This window comes from Galeopterus variegatus, unplaced genomic scaffold (assembly GCF_000696425.1).
Source record: "Galeopterus variegatus unplaced genomic scaffold, G_variegatus-3.0.2 Scaffold4257, whole genome shotgun sequence".
NCBI lineage: Eukaryota > Metazoa > Chordata > Mammalia > Dermoptera > Cynocephalidae > Galeopterus > Galeopterus variegatus.
In genome coordinates, this window is record NW_007730368.1 from 152,659 (window position 1) to 171,925 (window position 19,267).

Consider the following 19,267-nt stretch of genomic DNA (forward strand, 5'->3'; position numbering starts at 1 on the left):
CCCCCCCTTCCACACTGGTGTCTACACTGTTCACAGATGCTATGGGAAAATGGGTGCTTTAGGGCCCCTCAGTCCTGGTGGAGAGAGGTGAGGACAGGGTGAGCAGAGACGTATAGAGACGAGAACGGTTCAGTGGGTGAACCACACAGTCTGGAACCCAGCAGCCTGGCTCTGGCACTTCTATGTTGTTTGTGACCCCAGGGCTGACCGCTCCCCCCGTCTGTGGGACCCCAGGGCTGACCGCTCCCCCAGACTGTGGGACCCCGGGAGTGATAACCTGCAGCCTGGAGTGGACCACAGCGGCCGTGGGGAGGAGCGCAGAAACGGAACAGTCCCCCCAGGAGCATACCCCTGGGGAGGGCGGCCATCTGGCAATGCACTATTTTGCTAGTGGGGGAGGAATACCGACGGAGCCTCATCTCCACACGGGGACCGGCTTGCGCGACCCAAAGTCTCCGTCCCATCCTCCCGACTCCCATCGGCCTCGGGCAGCCACTCTCTGACCCGCCCTCGGCCTCCGTCACATCCGCCAGGTAAACGCCTCTCAACCGCCTCGATCCTTTATTTTGAATCAGCTTTCACCGCACCCGAGCAGGCAATTGGCTCAGGGGCGGGCCCTTGTGGGCTCTGATTGGCCGATGACCGAATTCCGGTCCCTGCTGTTGTCGGGAACTGCCGTGGCCTCGGGAACAACATAGTCCCGCCTCCGCTCCTGCGCGCCGGGCTCCCATTGGCCACAGCGTGGGGGCATGCGCAGTGGCTGCCGGGCACGAGCAGTGGAAGCCATCCCTGTGCTCCCGCTCCGGAAGCCGGTTTTGGGGGTGTTGGGTCCGGTTTGTTCACCTGTAAAGGGTTGGAAGAGGGTGCTTACTGTTCGGGGTTAGTGAGCCCACACGCCACGGCGTGGCGCCTGGTGCGCGGAGCGCTTCCACCCTAACCTCCGACAAACCCAGTAGGGTTTTCTGCCTGAGCCCAGTCCTGCTTAAATTCATTTATTTTCTAGTTTCTCAAAACAGAAAGTTTTGCTTTGAGCTTGGATCTACCGGAGTAGGACGGGCAGAGTGGGTGTCTGGTTCTCCCAACACCATAAATGTCAGTAAACATGCTGTGGTCTTTGGATACGATGTACTAAAATCATATTAATTTTGCTCCTCTGACAGTTACAAAGTTTACAGCAGATAAAAATCCCTAAGTGAAAGAAAGGAAAAGAAAAAATAAATGAAAAATAAAAAAGCCCCTTAGAGCGCCAGCTTGTAACACCAAGGTAAGGGTTCGAATCTCCGCCCCGACCAACAGCAAAAATTAAAAACACATAAACGAGCCCTAACTGGCGGGGCTTTTGACGAAGGGAATAAAAGTTTTCCCCCAGGGAAAGTGATGGTTTTGGAGCATATGGCCCGGCCAGATGGACGGGATTGCTGGCATTGACACGTGTTATTGATTGATTGATTTGGCGGCTGCCCAATATGGGGATCCGAATCCTTGACCTTGGTGTTCTCAGCACCAAGCTCTACTGAATAAGCAAACCGGCCGGCCTTGACACGTGTTTTTTAACACACGTCGTAGGTAATGCAGTCAGTTACCTATTTTGAAGTTTCCAATTTTTACATTTTATGTATATGTAAATTAAAATACAAGTATATATTACATGCATCATAAAAGTATATGAATATGTATAAATACGTGATTCATAAGGATATAGATACGAAGATGCTACCGAAAGTTCGTAAAAAGATTCGTATTATCTTTTAATTCTATTTTTTCCACGAACTTTTTGAAGTCCTCTCATATAGTTGATGTAGATGAAGCAGTGGGGCCCCAGTTCACTGTCCTGGGTCAGTCACATGCTGAAGGGGAGGGGACTGTTGATTATTTACCTTGGTGCCCGATTTAGGAGGTCTGAACCCTGAGCCCCCTGCCTTCAGCACGCAGGGACAATTTCCCTAAATTAGCTTGGAAACTCCAACTCTATGCTCAGTACTGCCTCCTTTGTTGAAACACAAATCGTCCTTTCTATCAGCTCTGGTCCGGAGAAAGATTCTTATTTTAAGTGTGTATGTACACACTGGGGTGCTGGGTGGAACACATCAAAGGTTCAGTTAAAGTTTGGGCACTTCATCACTGAATGTTTCTGAGGGAGGCAGGGTTTGTAACATATACACTTCAGTTTAGTACCTCCAGTCAGGGGCCATAGGAGGTGAGGGGTGCATCTGTTTTTGTTTGGGATCTTGCCCTAATGGTTACACTATGGTATAACCAAACATACAATAAAGTGTATGGTCTCATTTAAAGAAACACACCCAAAAGTATTACAAGTAAAAAAGAAAGGGCAGAACAAAATAAAATCTTTAGCTTATTAATAAAAGAATGAGCCTATTTAAATAGATTGAGATGCTTTAGAAAAAAAAAACCTTGAATAAATATAGCTGGTCTTTTAAGTCTGTAGCCCTTTAAATTATAAGAACTTCATCACCCTCATCGACCCCCCTGACACAGACCTTCATTACAAGCAACTTGAAGAGAAAGTTTCTTTTTTTTTTTTAAAGATGACCAGTAAGGGGATCTTAACCCTTGACTTGGTGTTGTCAGCACCACGCTCTCCCAAATGAGCTAACTGGCCATCCCTATATAGGGATGCGAACCCGTGGCCTTGGTGTTATCAGAACCACACTCTCCCAAGTGAGCCACGGGCTGGTCCTGGTATTTCTCTTTCTGTGTGCAAAAATCTCTTAAAAGAATTTTTTTTTACTTTTTGATTTTCCTTGATTTGTTACTGAATCTATTTTTTTCAGTGTTCGAAAATATTCACCCCATGGGCCGGCCTGTGGCTCACTCGGTAGAGTGCAGTGCTGATAACACCAAGGCCACGGGTTCGGATCCCATATAGGGATGGCCGGTTCGCTCACTGGCTGAGCGTGGTGCTGACAACACCAAGTCAAGAGTTAAGATCCCCTTACCGGTCATCTTTAAAAAAAAAAAGAAAGAAAGAAAATATTCACCCTTTCAAGAGGTTTTTTTCTGATTCATTAGTAATAGCCTTTTTTGGGGGGGTGAGTGTGGGCGGGGCAGCTGGCCTGTACGGGAACCTGAACCCTTGACCTCACTGTTAAAACACTGTGCACTAACCAACTGAACTAACCGGCCAGCCCTTCTATAATTCTCTTATAATTCCAGTGTTACATGAGGAGTTCATCTATCTTTGTTAAGATAGTGTTATGGACTGAATTGTGCCCCACCCCCAAATTCACATGTTGAAGTACTAACTTCAAATGTGGCTGTATTTGAGGTAGGGCCTTTAAGGAGGTAATAAAGGTTAAAAGAGGTCAGTAGGGCAGCGTCCTAATCCAACAAGACCAGTGTCCTTATGTATTAGTCCGTTTTTGTTGCTTAAAACAGAATACATGGAACTGGGTAATTTATAAGAAAACGAAATTTATTGCTTACAGTTTCTGAGGCTGGCAAGTCCAAAGTCCATCTGGTGGTGGTGACAGTGACCCAGGGGCCTCACAATGCAAGATTGTGGAAGCAGAGAGAGAGAGACAGACTCTCCTCTTGATTTAAAGCCCTCAGAACCACGCCCCTGACCACCATTTTTAATCCATTCACTACTGCATGGTCCTATAATCCAATCACCTCTTCAAGGCTCCACCTTTCAATTACCATAATAGGATTTCCCACCCTCTTAACAGTCACAGTGGGGGATAAGTTTCTAATACATAAAACTTGGGGAATACAATTCAAGCTCCAGGGAGTTTTGGGGGGACATAATTCAATCTAATACACCCCCACCAAAAATTAAAGGAAGTCTGTCTCATCGTGTCTCCCTCCTCTGCTCCAACCCCCACCACTGGCCCCCAGTGGCTCCCTATTTCACTCAGAATAGGAGCAAAAGCCTTTTAAATGGCCTACAAAGTCCTCTGTTGTTGCTTTGTGTTGCTTTGCTCCCACAGATTTGTCACCCCACTTCCCCTGGGTGACGGAGATGCAAAGGATTACTCAAAGCCCATCTCTTCTGAGCAGTGAGAGACCCTAAAGCAGTTAACTTCCCGGGGACTCCAGCAAGAGGCAACCCTTCCTCGGGAAATTAACACCAAATTGGGGTTCTCTTCCCGCATTTATTTTCCAGACCAGGAAGTTACAGGAAGAGAACATAGGTGGGATTATAGTTTAACAATATAGGCTTGTAACTTTCATTGAAACAAGCCAGATGACATTCCATTAGACAATTAAGTGATCTTACAGCAATTTCTCAGTATCTTTATTTTTATTTATTTATTTATTTATTTATTTGTCCTTTTTGAGACCGGCTGCACCGTGCTCAGCCAGTGAGCGCTGTGAGTGCACCGGTCATCCCTATATAGGATCCGAACCCGCGGCGGGAGCACTGCTGCGCTCCCAGCGCCGCACTCTCCCGAGTGCACCACAGGCTCGGCCCCTCAGTATCTTTACCTAACAATCAGTAACTAGTCTGTCCTTGAGCCAGCAACCTTGCTGTGCCACAAATCTTTATCTTACACCAGAGACTTATAGCCTGAGGAAAATTTCCAGTCCTCTGCAAGGTCAATATTTGAAACTGCAAGACTTTGGAAAACCACGCCCTGTGAGGTACATATGCTTTATAGTATATTCCACACTCTGATCTGCCTGCCCCCCATACCACTGTGACCTCACTTGATCAAGTCACACTGATATCCTTGCTGTTCCTTCCTCCAGGAATGTTCCTCCCCCAAATGTCCACAAGGCTCACTCTCTCACTTCTTTCAGGTCTCTGCTCAAATGTCACCTCATTATGTTATCAGGGGCTGCCTCCTCCCTTTCAAAAACAAACCACTCCAAAGTTAAACGTTGGTGAAAATGGAAGTCAGCTTTTATTCAGGAATACTGGTGACCTCAGGAGAGATGTTGGGCTAACCCATCTCTCTGGTAAACCTGAAGGAGAATGGTCAGGTTAAAGCCATCTCAAAGACTCAGGTTTACTGAGACGTTTTTAAAGAGTGGGCTGAGGGTATGGAAAGTGGTAAATGCAAGGCAGGAGGGAGGGGGATGTGAGCTGTGGGGAGGGGTGTCCATGCAAGGAGCCAGGTGCAAGGTCTCACCAAGACTCCATCTGATTTCTGCTCCCATCCTTTTGTTATCTCGGGGTCCTGCTTGATATTACATGCCTTCTGGCAAGTCTGTAGCTTCAGACTGATTGGAAAACTTTTTTTTTTTTTTTTAAAAGATGACCGGTAAGGGGATCTTAACCCTTGACTTGGTGTTGTCAGCACCACGCCCAGCCAGTGAGCGAACCAGCCATCCCTATATGGGATCCGAACCCGGGGCCTTGGTGTTATCAGCACCGCACTCTCCCGAGTGAGCCACCGGGCCGGCCCTGGAAAACTTTTTATTCATGTAAATAATGTTATCCTGCCCCATAACCAAGGTTCAAAATATCAAATAACCAAGGGAAAAGAGGGAACTCAGAGAAAGGCATGCCAAGGAAAAAAGTCTGCATTGTTAAAATTTACCTACAACCCGTGCAGTGTTAGCTCTCAACATGGCTTCAGTCCTGTTCACTCCAACAATTAGAGAAGCTTCTCTGACCACTCTAAATAAGATAGCAACCCCTGTCCTAGCCCTTCCTATCTCTTAATCCTTTTTCTCTCCATAGTACATACATATATATGCATATATATATATATGTGTGTGTGTATGTATGTATGTATGTATGTATGTATTCATCATCTTTCTCAAGGACAAGGATGTTGTTCTGGTTCCTGTTCTATTCCCAGCACCTAGTACAGCATGCCTGGCATATTTTAGGCACTCAGTAAATATTTGTTGGATAAATGAATGAATGAATGTTCAATGAATAGTTATTAAATGAAGGCATGTGGAAATTAGGATGTTACTTTTCAAAACATAATAGTTAGGGCTGGCCTGTTAGCTCAGTTGATTAGAACACAGTGTTATAACACTGGGTCAAGGGTTTGCATCCCTGTACCAGACAGCTGCCAAGGAAAAAAAAGCTACCTCAGAACATCAGAGTGAAAATTCCTCAATCCATAAACTGAATCCGTTTTCTAGGATGCATTAGAGGAAGGAAATTGTTGTAGTTCAGTGAGTCACACCTACAAAGGTCAAATGTTCCAAGAAGGGACACTAATATTAAAGCTGGCCCAACTGGGGTCTGAGCAGAGTACTTTTTAGCTTCAAGAGTCATGTTTTGAGGAAGACTTATACAGAGATATACTTACAACTATTTCCACAAATCTGGAATGCCTAAACTTTCATCCATGTTTGGATTTCAACTTACTAGGTCATTGGAATTTTGTCCTTTTCAATCCTGACACCCCTCCTCATAATAACTTTGTATGACAGGAATATGCATCATTCTTTGTTCTCTGTTCTGTTGATACACAACATTAAGTAAATAACCAGACCACTGGATTGAAAAGCAAAGTAAAAAGGACTTAAAGACTTAGGAACCCATCTTAATTCAAGTAACATATTAAGCCCTATTTGCTCTAGGGAAAAAGGTGAGGTAAAACATTCATTGTGCAGGTGACAGTGGAGTGGTACCTTTACAACCAGAAGCTTTAACAGCTCACTTATGTACTTCTGAGTGTGGTATGGGAATCCCTGGGAGTCCCTGAGACCCTTTAATATACTAAGACATTATTTGCCCTCTTCACGCTCATTCTCTCACAAGTGTATAGTAGGGGTTTCCTGAGGTCACAAGATACATGATATCACAAGAGACTGAATGCAGAAGCAGATAGGAGTCTAGCCATATACTGTATGAAATCAAGTATATGGTTCTTTATGATTGGCTATTTTCAAGGTTCATCCATGTTGTTGCATGTGTTCTCTTTTTTCTTTTTTAAAAAGGATGACCGGTAAGGGGATTTTAACCCTTGACTTGGTGTTGTCAGCACCACACTCTCCCAACTGAGCTAACCAGCCATCCCAATATAGGGATCCGAACCTGCAACCTTGGTGTTATCAGCACCACACTCTCCCAAGTGAGCCACGGGCCAGCCCTGTTGCATGTGTTTTCTGCTTCTTTTTATGCCTAGCAACCTTTGTTTGGATAACAGATGACAGAGTTTGAACATGTTGTCCTCCCCAAACTCATGTGGAAATCTGATCCCCAATGTGACAGTGTTGGGAGCTGTTTGAGTCATGGGGGCAGATCCCTCATGAACGGATTAATGCTCTCCCTGGGGGCTGAAGGTAGTGAGTTCTTGCCCTATTAGTTCCCACGAGAGCTGGTTGTTTAAAACACTGACACCTCGGACCGGGCCGGTGGCGCACTCGGTAGAGTGCAGCGCTTGGGAGCACGGCAGCGCTCCCGCCAAGGGTTCGGATCCCATATAGAGACCGGTCCGCTCACTGGTTGAGCGTGGTACGGGCGCGACACTGAGGGTTGCGATCCTGTTGCTGGTCGCGTTGCGGGCACGACACTGAGGGTTGCGATCCCATTACCAGTCACGAAAAAAGACAAAAAGAAAAAACAAAACAAAACACTGACACCTCTCACTCTCTCCCTCACTCCCTCCCTCCTTCTCTCTCTCTCTCTCTCGCTCGCTCTCGCTCTCTCACTCTCTTGCTTCTTGTCTCCATGTGATCTGTTTGTATCCACCAGCTGCCTGCCACTTTCCGCCATGAGTAGAAGCAGCCTGAGGCCCGTGCCAGATGCAGCTGTCCCAGAATCGTGAACCAAATAAACCTCTTTTCCTTATAAATTACCCAGTCTCAGGTATTCTACTATAGCAACACAAAATGGACTAATACAACAGACATTGTAAATTTTACCTTTTTAGGTACTGGATTTTTTTTATTCCTATAGATCTTTTGAGGTCTTCCTTTTATGATTTATTAAGTGGGTCTGGAGCAGTACTAAGTCTAGGGCTAATTATTCCCCACAACTAAGGCGAGGCTTTCCTGTGTACTCTATGCCTTGTGAATCATGAGTTTTTCCAGTCTGGCTGGTGGGAGCAGGCACTATTCTCAGCCTTGTGAGTGCCAGGCCCTGTTCCCTCTAATCCCTTTGGATGGTTCTTTTCCTGGCCTTGGGTAGTTTGTCATATGCATGTGTTGATAAGCACTTTGCTTGAGATATACTTTTTCTTTTGGCGACCGGCTGATATGGGAATCCAAACCCGTGACCTTGGCATTACCAGCAATAAGTACTTTGCTGAATACTTTGCCCTCTGCAGATCTCTGTATGCAGCTCTCTCCTGATATTTCTGTCCTTTGAACTCTAGCTGCTTTGTCTTTCTAGACCATCTCAACTTACGGAGTCCACCAGGCTCTGCCTCAGTCTCCCCTTCCTGTACATGGAAATTCTCCAGGTAGTATGCTGGGGCAGCTGTAGGGCTCACCTTTTTTTCCCATTTTCCAGGGATCACTGTCCTTCACAGCCTGGTGTCTAGCCTCTCAAAAGTCGTTGTTTCATGTATTTTATATGCTTTTGCAGGGGGAGAGGAGTTGGTTGTTTCATGTGAGAGGACAAATTTGGTCCCTGTTACTCCACCTTAACTAAAAGTGTATGATATGTTTTTGGTTTTTGGCAACTGGCCAGTATGGGGATCCAAATAAATGCATGATATCTTTTGACAGTGGAACAAACAGCATCTGCCAGTGACAACAGAGGGGAATTAAACATGATATACCTGCTCTTTGGTGACAAACTGGGTATTGTGGTGCCATTGGTTGAGATGAGGGAGACAGGAGAAGGATGTTTGAGCAAGGGAAATGCAAGAGATCTGTTTGGGTGCATAAACTTTATGAGACATCTACCTAAACATGTCAAACAGGTCGTCACTGTATATGTGAGTCTGGTATTTAGGAGAGAGGTCTAGGCTGGAGAACTAAATTAGTACATCTTCCAAATATTTGCTATAATTAAGGCTATGAGACAAGATGAAGTCACCTAGGGAGAGAATATTGGCTACAAAAGTAAGGGGGCCAGGATCATACCAAAGGATATTTCAATAATTGAAAATTGGATACAAGTGGAGGGAGTAGCCAGGGATGGAGAAGAAAACCAAGAGTGACAGCAAGAAACTGGAGTGCATTAGGAGGTCACAGTAGAGGGCAAAGAAGTGATTGCTGCATAGGCAAGATTATTATTTATTCCTCAGTGATCTGGGTAAGAGAAGTCTCAGAGACAGGAGAGTGACAGAAGCCAGACTGAAGTGAGTTAAATGTAGTCTGGGTCATGAGGAAGTGGAGACTGAAGGAAGCCAGAAGATTGGCTTTGCTGAGGAGCACAACAACGCAGTCATGCCTGCTGGTGTATATGGGGTTAAAATTGACAAGTAATTGTGTCCATGGATGTGGACAACATAGTACCTGAAACCACCTAGATGGCCAACAATAGGGGAAGAGCTGAATGATGCTACATTTACACCACAGAATATCATGAAAGGATGAGTTAAGCAGATATCCTCATATATTAATATATGAAAAAATAAAAGCATCCAAACAATACGTCAAGAAAAAGTAAAGGATGGGTGGATTGTATCAATGTCAATATCCTGATTTTTTTTTTTTTTTTTTTTTTAAAGATGACCGGTAAGGGGATCTTAACCCTTGGCTTGGTGTTGTCAGCACCACGCTCACCCAGTGAGCAAACCGACCATCCCTATATGGGATCCGAACCCGTGGCCTTGGTGTTATCAGCACAACACTCTCCCGAGCGAGCCACGGGCCGGCCCAATATCCTGATTTTAATAAAATTATTTCTCTGTATTGTTTCTTACAACTGCGTGTGAATCTACACTTATCTCATAATTTTAAAATTTAACTAAAAACACTTCCAAGTATGTACATAATTTGAGGGCTTTCCCCCCCCCCACAGGAAGCATTCATACCTTTTACCATCAAAAAAACTATTTTTCATTTTGTAAATAAAACAGCTGGGTGGGGGCAGGGAGAAAGAAAGCAAAATCCCATCCCTGGCTTTCCCTGGCCAAGGGGATAGTCTCAACTTTGAAGGTCTCCAGATCTGCCCCCACCTCGAGCCTCCGAAGCCTCCTCTGTAGATAAGTCTGGGATTGACTCCATAATAGAGAGAGGCTACTCTAGCTCACCTCGGAGGTCCAAGTCTTGTTATCCCGGAAGGTTAACCCCTCTAGCTCGCCGTGGGTTACCGAGTTGTTGATGCTCGGCCCTTTTCCGATTAGCGAGGGGAAGACGCTCTCTGTCTCCCATCCCTCTCCAGTTGCCTCAGTCAGTCTTGCCCTTGTGGAACGTCCTCCGCCTCCGGTTCCCCAGCCGACCTTCCTCCGCTCCCCACGCCCTCCTCAGAGGACTCCGCCATCGCTCGCGATGCTCCAATACCGGCGAACTGGACGAGGAAGATTGCAGCCGCATTTTTCGGGCCCAGGATGAGTCATTTCCGGTCACAGACTCCCTCCCCCGGAAGTGGGGCCTGATGTAAACACCGGAGCCGGGCGCCAAGGCCCGGGAGGTCAGAAAGCCGGGCCGCGGGCGGCACCGACAGCTGCGGCCGGGATCGGGGACGTGCGGAGGTCAGGCTGGTGAAGAGCTGGAGCACGATCCCAGGGTCGGTTGGTGTCTGGGGGAGGTTGGGGGTCTTTTGAGTAGGGGTCTTGGTAGACGGGGTGTCTAGGACAGGGGTCTTGAGTGGATGCTGGTGTTGGAAGGAATATGAGGGCGGTCTTGGGAGAGGGATGAGGCATTCCGGGCAGGCTTCTTGGGTGGCGCGGGCATTTGGAATGGAGGTCCAAAAAAGGGGTCTGGAAAGGTGGAGCTGTCCAACAAATGGGAGTGAAGCGATCCAGTAGAGGGTGTTACAGGGGAGGAAAGGTAGGAGGTTTGAGCTCTTGGAGGATGGACAAGGGGGTGTGCCTGGGCAGAGGTTTTGGAGTGCTGAGGGTCTGAAAGGAAGATGGCTCTGGGGCAGGAATCTTGCGAGGAGGGCCTAGGCAGGCATCTGGGGGGTTGAGGTTTTCCTAGGCAAGGGTTTTGGGTAGTGTATACTGAGCAAGTGTCTTGAGGGGTGCCCTGGGGCAGGGTCTTGGGGAGAGGATAAGATGTCTACAGGAGGAATCTTAGGGAGATGGGGTTTCTGGGGGTGGGTCCAGGCCAGGTCATGTTGGAGTCGACAGCAGAACACAAGGAAGGGGATATCCCAGGGGTGGGGGATTTATAGTAACAAGGGAATCCTGAGATAGAGGCTTCAGGGCATAATGGGATCTGGGGGAACATCTAGGCTGGCCCTGGTTGGGCAAGTTAGCAGGGCCATCCCAAGGTAGGTATGGAATCCTGAAGGGGTTTGGGGAAACATCTGAGGGGAGAAAGTGTGAGAAGACTCTGGAGAGGTTGAATAGGTTAGATAGAGTTAGAAGGGCATGAGGAGAGGAATTCCTGTGGGTGTTGGACCAAGCATAGCAGTCTCAGGGCCAGGTCAGGAGGTGCAAGAAGAGGTGGGTGTCCTAGCACACTATCTCCTATTTATTGGCGGGAGGAGTTGGGTGCTGAGTCCAGGTGTGAAAATGAGAACTGGAGCAGTTCCAGGCCATGTTGGGCATTGGGGCCAAGATTGGCTGGGCGTGGGGAGGAGATATCACTGGGGCACCCCCTACCCCATTACTTCCTGACAAGTCAGTGAGGGCCAGTGTCTAAGGCAGGGGGCGGAGGGGGTTTCCAGGTCAGTGTAGGCTTGTAGCTGGGATTGGCCAAGTGTGAGAGAATGGGAGGTTCCTGCCCATGCTGTTTGGAGTCTTGGGAGCTTAGAGCAGAGAACCCAAGACTTTCCTCCCGTTTTTTTCTTCTTTGCAGTCCTGCCAGGGTCAGTAGTTAGCAAAGTGGAAGGAGGAAGAAGGAATCACTTGGGGACAGGAGTTCTAGGACTTGGAGGGGAGGCCCCAAGACTCTTCCTAACTCTATCTATTTTTGTCCAGGGGAGAAATCCTGGAACATGACTCAGCAGCCACTTCGAGGAGTGACCAGCCTACGTTTCAACCAAGACCAAAGTGAGAGAGGCTGGCGCCTGTACCCTTGTGGGAGGGAGGGTAAAAGGGAGAAAAGGGTCAGAGGTGGGCCAGGGGCCTCCAGCTTCCTACTCTGACATTCTTTGAGGCAGTCTGGATTCCTTCTATCCCCAGGCTGCTTTTGCTGCGCCATGGAGACAGGTGTTCGCATCTACAATGTGGAGCCATTGATGGAGAAGGGGCATCTGGGTGAGCTGTTGGTGGGGTAGGGGCAATAGTCCGAATGATTGGGCTGGGCTTGGCATTGGCTCCTACCTCCACTGACATCCTGGTCCCTGTCCAGACCACGAGCAGGTGGGCAGCATGGGCCTGGTGGAGATGCTGCACCGCTCCAACCTGCTGGCCCTGGTGGGCGGTGGTAGCAGCCCCAAGTTCTCAGAGATCTCAGGTAAGTGCCCTCATCCTACCCGCCCTTGGCCCAGATTCCTGGCCTCCCACAGGCACCCAGAGGCACTGACAGATGAAGCTGTCAGAGTACATCCAAGTCTCGCAGTAAGGCCTGCAGCTTGGAAGTCATGGATCTTATAGCTTGAGAAGCTTGATGTTTTGTTTTCATTTAAAAAACACTTATTGAGTGTCTCCTGTATGCCATGTCTTTACCTATGAAGCACTTACTGTGAACCTGGTATTGTTCTAAGAACTTTATGTGAATTAGCTCATTTAATCTGCACAGTAACTCTATGTGACAGGAAGTATCATTATCCCCATTTTTACCCATGAGGAAATTGAGACCCAGTGAGCTTAAATGACTTATCCAAGATCACACAACCAATAGATTTAGAAATCTTGGAGCCCTCTCCCCAAAGCCCCCTTGGCTTGAGTCTGAAATGCCACCTTGTTTTAAGGGTTTTTCTTGTTGATCTCACTGGGAAATGGCAAGAGTCACCCTTCACAGAGCCCTGGGATTCCTCACAGAAATCTCCTGGGGGTATGGACTGGGACCCTGGAGGCAGAAATCGTTACTAAGGGGAAGTGACAGGCCTGGGTGAGAGTCCCTACTTGGTTGCTGAGGGGCTATGAGGTCCTTAAACCAGACACTCAACCCCCTTGAACTCAGTTTTCTCATCTGTAAATGACTATAACATTTCTAGAACCAGTTCTCTCAGGAATCATGTCCACAAGTGTTCATGCTGTGTGAGGCTCACATTGGGTGTCTAGTGAAACGCTAAGCAAGTGGGTTGAAGTCCTGTTGGGGTACGGGTGGGTCCTGTGTCACCAGGGCTGCCCCTCACCCTAAACTTTGGCCCGACAACCAACCCACCTGCCCAGCAGTGCTGATCTGGGATGATGCCCGGGAAGGCAAGGACTCCAAGGACAAGCTGGTGCTGGAGTTCACCTTCACCAAGCCAGTGCTGGCTGTGCGCATGCGCCATGACAAGTGAGCCTGAGAAGGACTGGAGTGGGAGGTGGGAGGTTCCCACGACAGGTGAGAGGCTTGCCACCCTCCCTTCATGGCCACCCTGTGTTGTGTGATGCCCACAGGATTGTGATCGTGCTGAGAAACCGCATCTATGTGTACTCCTTCCCCGACAACCCCCGAAAGCTGTTTGAGTTTGACACCCGGGACAACCCCAAGGGTGAGAGGACCCCGATGTGTAGGTGTAAGGGCGTGAGATGGTGGGCAGTGCAGGGGGCAGAGAGGAGGGAAAAGAAGGGGACACACACAGAGAAACTGGGGAAGAGGCAGGGAGAGAGTCTTTGTACAGAGATGCTCACACTTGCAGTCTCCATTTTCCCATCCCTCAGCCACTTCTCTCTCCCCACCCTCGGCCCTGCCCCAGATGGCAGAGCTTCTATACCTAGTGAGGACATGGATGGGTTTCAGAAATTTCTGGGCCTCCTGGGGCTGTCATAGCCGCTTACTAGAACTCACAGCTGTATGGGGAGGAAAGGAATCTGTCTAGCTGGTGGGGAGTGCAGCTGAGCCAAAGCCCCCAAGGGTTCTGTGGGTAACATATATCATGGAAGGTTGAAATCTGGCCCTTATCTTGTTCTGTGCATTCTGAGACCCTGCCTGGCCCCTACCTCCCCTTTACCCTCACACCCTAGGGCTTTGTGACCTCTGCCCTAGCCTGGAGAAGCAACTGCTGGTTTTCCCAGGACACAAGTGTGGGAGTCTGCAACTTGTGGTGAGCCGCCCATCAGGCAAGGGTGGATAGGTGGGTGGGCTGGCTCTCCTTGTGGATTCTCAGCCCCTCCCCTCTATACCACTTAGAGCCCAAACTGCTCCCCTAGGACCTGGCGAGCACAAAGCCTGGCACCTCATCTGCTCCATTCACCATCAATGCACATCAGAGTGATGTGGCCTGCGTGTCCCTGAACCAGCCAGGCACTGTAGTGGCTTCGGCCTCCCAGAAGGGCACCCTCATTCGCCTTTTTGACACACAGTCCAAGGAGAAACTGGTGGAGCTGCGCCGAGGCACTGACCCTGCCACCCTCTACTGGTGAGCACAGGGTATGCTGGTGAGCTGGTGACCGCACACCGCATGACGTGTAGGCATCACTGCTGGTCTGTCTTCCAGCATTAACTTCAGCCACGACTCCTCTTTCCTCTGCGCTTCCAGTGATAAGGGCACTGTCCATATCTTTGCTCTCAAGGATACCCGCCTCAACCGCCGCTCCGCGTGAGTACCCCCTGCCCCCCGCCCCATCCCCATCCCCCTGCCCATGTACCACACCTGGGCTTAGCCAGTGCTGCCTACAGGCTGGCTCGTGTGGGCAAGGTGGGGCCTATGATTGGGCAGTACGTGGACTCTCAGTGGAGCCTGGCGAGCTTCACTGTGCCTGCCGAGTCAGCCTGCATCTGCGCCTTCGGTCGCAATACTTCCAAGAACGTCAACTCTGTCATTGGTGAGTGGGAATAGCCCCTTGGTTGAAAGTACTGCATGGGCAAAGGCCTGTAGGTTGGACCTGAAAGAACTTTAGGGCCATGGGAAGCCTGAGGGAGCTAGAATGTGTGACTCAATTCTATCACTAGTAAGGGGGATGGCACTTGGGCAAAGGCCTGAAGGTAGACCCTAGGCCATGGGACACCTGAGAGGACTGGAGTGTGTGGCTGTGGCAGTCTCTAAACTTACCATTCCTCCCCTCTCCCCCAGCCATCTGCGTAGATGGGACCTTCCACAAATATGTCTTCACTCCTGATGGAAACTGCAACAGAGAGGCTTTCGACGTGTACCTTGACATCTGTGATGATGATGACTTTTAAGGACCCTGGGGGCTGTGCAAGGGACCTGCAGTGGCAGATTGCAGAACCGAGCCTTGGTGGGGGGACAGTGCTGTGGAAACCACCAGCCAGCAAGCATTAATGGGGCCAGTGCCCACTTTCCACTCAGCAGAGCTGTGTCTGAATAAACAGCTCACTTCCCCCAAGCACTTCTTGATGACTGTGTGCTCCAAGAGCCATGCCGGAGACCCAGAGAGGCAGTAGATCCCCTGGGGCCACTAGCCTGGAGAAGGTTGCCAGGGACCCAGAGGGAGTTCTAATCCATCCTGAGGAATTAGAAAAGCTTCCCAGAAAGAGATGATCTCTGGTGTGATAAATATGAATAAAAGGCCCTTAATGGCATTTATGGCTTGACTTCAAGGGTGGGGCACGGAGTTTCCAGGAGACGCGGGACCCTCTTGGACCCTGACAGGAAGGATGTGGAGTCCAGCTTGGGTCCTTCTGACAGCCCCTGCTATCTTATCTCTGCCGGGCTGGCTATCGTGTGCCTGAGCTGCCAGCATTGCCCAGAACAGTCCCCAGAGGTGCTCCGCCCGGGGGTGGATAAGCGTTTGAAGGATGGGGAGGGCCTTGCCCGTGGCGGAGGCTTAATTTCCCGGCAGCCCTTGCTGCCTCGCTGTATGGTATGTTATTTGCATTTCCGGTCACGTGCGTTACCGCCCCTGCGCAGTCCATATCGGTCGTTAGGAAAGTAACTATCCGGCACAAACTCCATTTCCCAGTGTGCGCCGCGATGGCGCGGGGTGTAACGGATGTTGTAGTCTGGCCGCCCTGTTGGCTGGTCCAGCAACATCGACCGGCAGGATGTCGGACGTGCGGCTGCCACCGCTACGCGCCTTGGACGACTTTGTTCTGGGGTCGGCGCGTCTGGCGGCTCCGGATCCACACGACCCGCAGCGATGGTGCCACCGCGTCATCAACAACCTCCTCTACTACCAAACCAACTACCTTCTCTGCTTCTGCTTCGGTCTCGCTCTGGCCGGGTGAGGGACGGAGGGAGGTGACGGTTGGCCCGGGACGCCTGCAGGGCATGGAGGGTGGGTTCGGGGATCTTTGAGAATCGAGAGGGGGAACCCGAGAGGGATGTAAGGCCGAGAAGGACAAATTCAGTAGAGATGGAAGGCCTGAGAGGCATGGAAGGGGGGCGACTTGAAGGAGGTGGAACCTGGTTATAAGGAGGGCCTGCGGGGGATGGAGAAAAGTATAGTACTGAAGGGGAGAGTGGGCTGGTAGACAGACCTGAAGATAAGGAGGGCCCAAAAAGGGGATATGAGAGTACCTAGGGGCGGGGGGGCGGGTGGTAGTGGTGGTGGTAATGTGAGTGATGGGGCCATATTAAGGCAGCCCTGGAGGAATTAGGGCAGAAACAGTGACAGGGACGTGGTAAAGTTGAAGGGTTTAGAAGGTCGACTTGTGGCGGATCTGGTCTTGGAGGGGAACCTGGCTATGATTGGAACGCGCGCGGAGTAGGTACCTGTTGGGGAACTTCGGCCCAGAGGGAGGACCCAGGATTGGAAAACCTGAGACCAGAGAGGTATGGAGAATCTGGAGGAGGGACTTGGGCAGGGCTGGAAGGGGTTCTAGCAATTTTAGTGGAAGGAATTCCATAGGGAGACGGGAGCCTGGAGGAGGCATTTGAAGGGGAGGAAGCCTGTAAGGGAGTCTTGTAAGGACCCTGGATTTGGGAAGAGGGAAATGTGTGGAGGCAGAAAGCCTGGAAGAGGTATCTGCAGGGGCTGGGCTTAAAGGGGGGATTTAACGGCAGGTTGGGGGGAGGACTGAAGAGGGGCCCTGCAGGGATAGAAAAGGAAAGAACAGGGAAGCGTTGGGAGCCCCAAGGGTCTAGCGGGATGGGAAAGCCTGAAGTGGGGACCTCAAGAAAATGGGACTGTAGGATTGATACGGAGGAAATGAGGGTCCACAGAGGTCTTAGGAGTCGGAAGCCCTGGAGGACGGACCTGTTGGAGACGGGGCTGGCGGGAATATCTGCCGGACAGGAAGGTTCAGAGACCGGGAAGCAAAGCATCATCGGATGGATGGTAGGGGTGGATGGTAGTCCTGGAGGCTCGGAGGCCGGGCGGCACTCCCCCCGCCTCTCCAGCTAGCTTAGTTCCCTTGTCCCCGCAGGTACGTGCGCCCGCTGCACACGCTCCTAAGCGCGCTGGTAGTGGTGGTGGCCCTCGGCGTGCTGGTGTGGGCAGCTGAGACCCGCGCGGCCGTGCGTCGCTGCCGCCGCAGCCACCCCGCCGCCTGCCTGGCCGCAGTGCTTGCCGTCGGTCTCCTCGTTCTCTGGGCCGTGGGCGGCGCTTGCACCTTCCTGCTCAGCATCGCCGGGCCGGTGCTTCGTGAGTCTCCACTGCCCCGAGATAGCCGGGAAAACGGCCAGCGCATGCTTAAAGGCACCAGGCCCACCCTGCCCTGGTTCCTGGGCCGAGAGGGAGGCTGGGAAACATGGAGGGCATGGCCAAACCCCCGTTAAAAACGCTTTCTCGGGCATCATTCCCCACTTCGGGGTACGCTACTCTTATTAGCGCCTTTCCCGGTCTCACGGCGTTAAGTGCCTTCCACTAGCCACGTCCCCGTTGCAAAGCGAATTACTCTGCGACACATTCGATCAGAGGCGTCCTGCCCACTCACCACTCCATTTGTCTGCCTGCGCGCCAATTACCTTCTCTGGGCCCCGATAGGCTGCAGGATGAGGTCCCATCCCACTGACCCCACTACTCTCGGTACCGCCCACAGTGATCCTGGTGCACGCGTCGCTGCGTCTGCGCAACCTTAAGAACAAGATTGAGAACAAGATTGAGAGCATTGGTCTCAAGCGGACGCCAATGGGGCTGCTACTAGAGGCGTTGGGACAAGAGCAGGAGGCTGGATCCTAGGGGCCTGGGATCCGTATCCAGGACCTGGAGAACACCACATCCCTAGCTCGTATCAGGGATCCAGAGCCGTCTCCCAACCATTAAAGTAGGAGCCTAGAGCACCCCACCCCTCGGCTGTGTCAAAAGACCAGGACACCTGTACTGCCCCAATCCCACCCGAAAACTAGGATATCCCTCACACCCAGCCTCCGTTACCTAGGGACCAGAGTCTTCCTTAACCCTGAATTAGGACCCAGAGCCACCTACTTCAAAACTGGGGCTTGAGACCAGAGCATCCATGACCAATCGCAAACTGTGGACTCAGAGACACTCCCCCAAACCAAATCTGGGACCCACCCTTCTCCAATATTCAGCCCCAAAGCTGAGGCCTGGGGCAAAGCATTCTCAAATGTTGAATTCTGGACCAAGGCTTTTCCAGACCCCACCCCAGTTTTGAACCTGAGTCGAGGAATTACCAAATCTTGAACCCAAGACCCAAGTGTTCCCAGCCCCCCATCTGGGTGGAGCCAGGTACCCTCTGTTTGAATCCTTGGTCCCAGGTGACCCCAACACTCACCAGTCCCACTTACCTCCCTCCAGCTCTGCTTAGGGATTTTGCCCCTCCCTGCAATGCTCCATAGTGGTGAGGACCAAGGGGTAGGGTGTCCGGGGATAGGCTCCAACTGGGAATGGGGCATATATATCAGTGTTGCCGCAACAATAAAGGCTGTTGCATCTAAGCCAATTCGGGCCTCCTGGGCAAAGTCTTTGTGCATTTCAATGGACAGACGTGGCCTCTGCTTTTTAATTCTCCTAAAGACTCTTCCTGTGTCTGTCAAATATGTGGGCTGAAGGAATTGATCTCTAAGGCCCTTCTCAAAATCATTACCTCTGAATCAGTATTAAAGCACAGGGAGGGCTGGCTGCTTAGTTCGGTTGGTTAGCAGAGGGTGCTGATAATACCAAGGGGCAGCGTTCGATGCCTGTACCAGCCAGCCACCGAAAACAAAACAAAACGCACAGGGAAGCTAAGGGCATAGGGTGTTTACTATCATTACTTGTATTACCAAGGGTTCTTGTTTGAGGTTGGCTGGCAAAGAAGTCTCACATCACAAAGCAAGTAAAGTCAAAAGCCTGACACTACCACAGACTGTTTCCATAGGTTTTTTTTTTTT

At 50.3% G+C, this 19,267-nt stretch overlaps 2 protein-coding genes and 1 long non-coding RNA gene across 4 annotated transcripts; 2 read left to right on the plus strand and 1 right to left on the minus strand.

The window, feature by feature from the left end:
• Positions 1-544: 544 nt before the first annotated feature.
• Positions 545-10,343, minus strand: LOC103602706. The gene is made up of 2 exons (XR_551549.1): positions 10,080-10,343; positions 545-843 (listed from the first exon to the last, which is right to left on the minus strand). It is a non-coding gene; the product is annotated as an uncharacterized LOC103602706 (long non-coding RNA).
• Positions 10,344-10,414: 71 nt separating this feature from the next.
• On the plus strand, positions 10,415-15,573 carry WDR45 (WD repeat domain 45). Of its 2 annotated transcripts, none has more exons than XM_008587145.1 (11): positions 10,415-10,555; positions 11,916-11,987; positions 12,120-12,194; positions 12,289-12,393; positions 13,278-13,383; positions 13,488-13,582; positions 14,055-14,134; positions 14,241-14,449; positions 14,528-14,629; positions 14,710-14,855; positions 15,104-15,573. In XM_008587145.1, exons 2-11 carry the CDS (start codon positions 11,933-11,935, stop codon positions 15,211-15,213), a joined length of 1,083 nt encoding a protein of 360 aa, XP_008585367.1. In that variant the 5' UTR covers positions 10,415-10,555; positions 11,916-11,932; the 3' UTR covers positions 15,214-15,573. The 2 variants fall into 2 exon arrangements, with proteins under 2 accessions (XP_008585367.1, XP_008585366.1); XM_008587144.1 differs by having other exon boundaries at positions 10,429-10,555; positions 13,275-13,383.
• A 399-nt stretch (positions 15,574-15,972) lies between these two features.
• Positions 15,973-18,837, plus strand: PRAF2 (PRA1 domain family, member 2). Its single transcript, XM_008587146.1, has 3 exons — positions 15,973-16,214; positions 17,359-17,576; positions 17,974-18,837. Exons 1-3 carry the CDS (start codon positions 16,036-16,038, stop codon positions 18,111-18,113), a joined length of 537 nt encoding a protein of 178 aa, XP_008585368.1. The 5' UTR covers positions 15,973-16,035; the 3' UTR covers positions 18,114-18,837.
• The last annotated feature ends 430 nt before the right edge of the window (positions 18,838-19,267 follow it).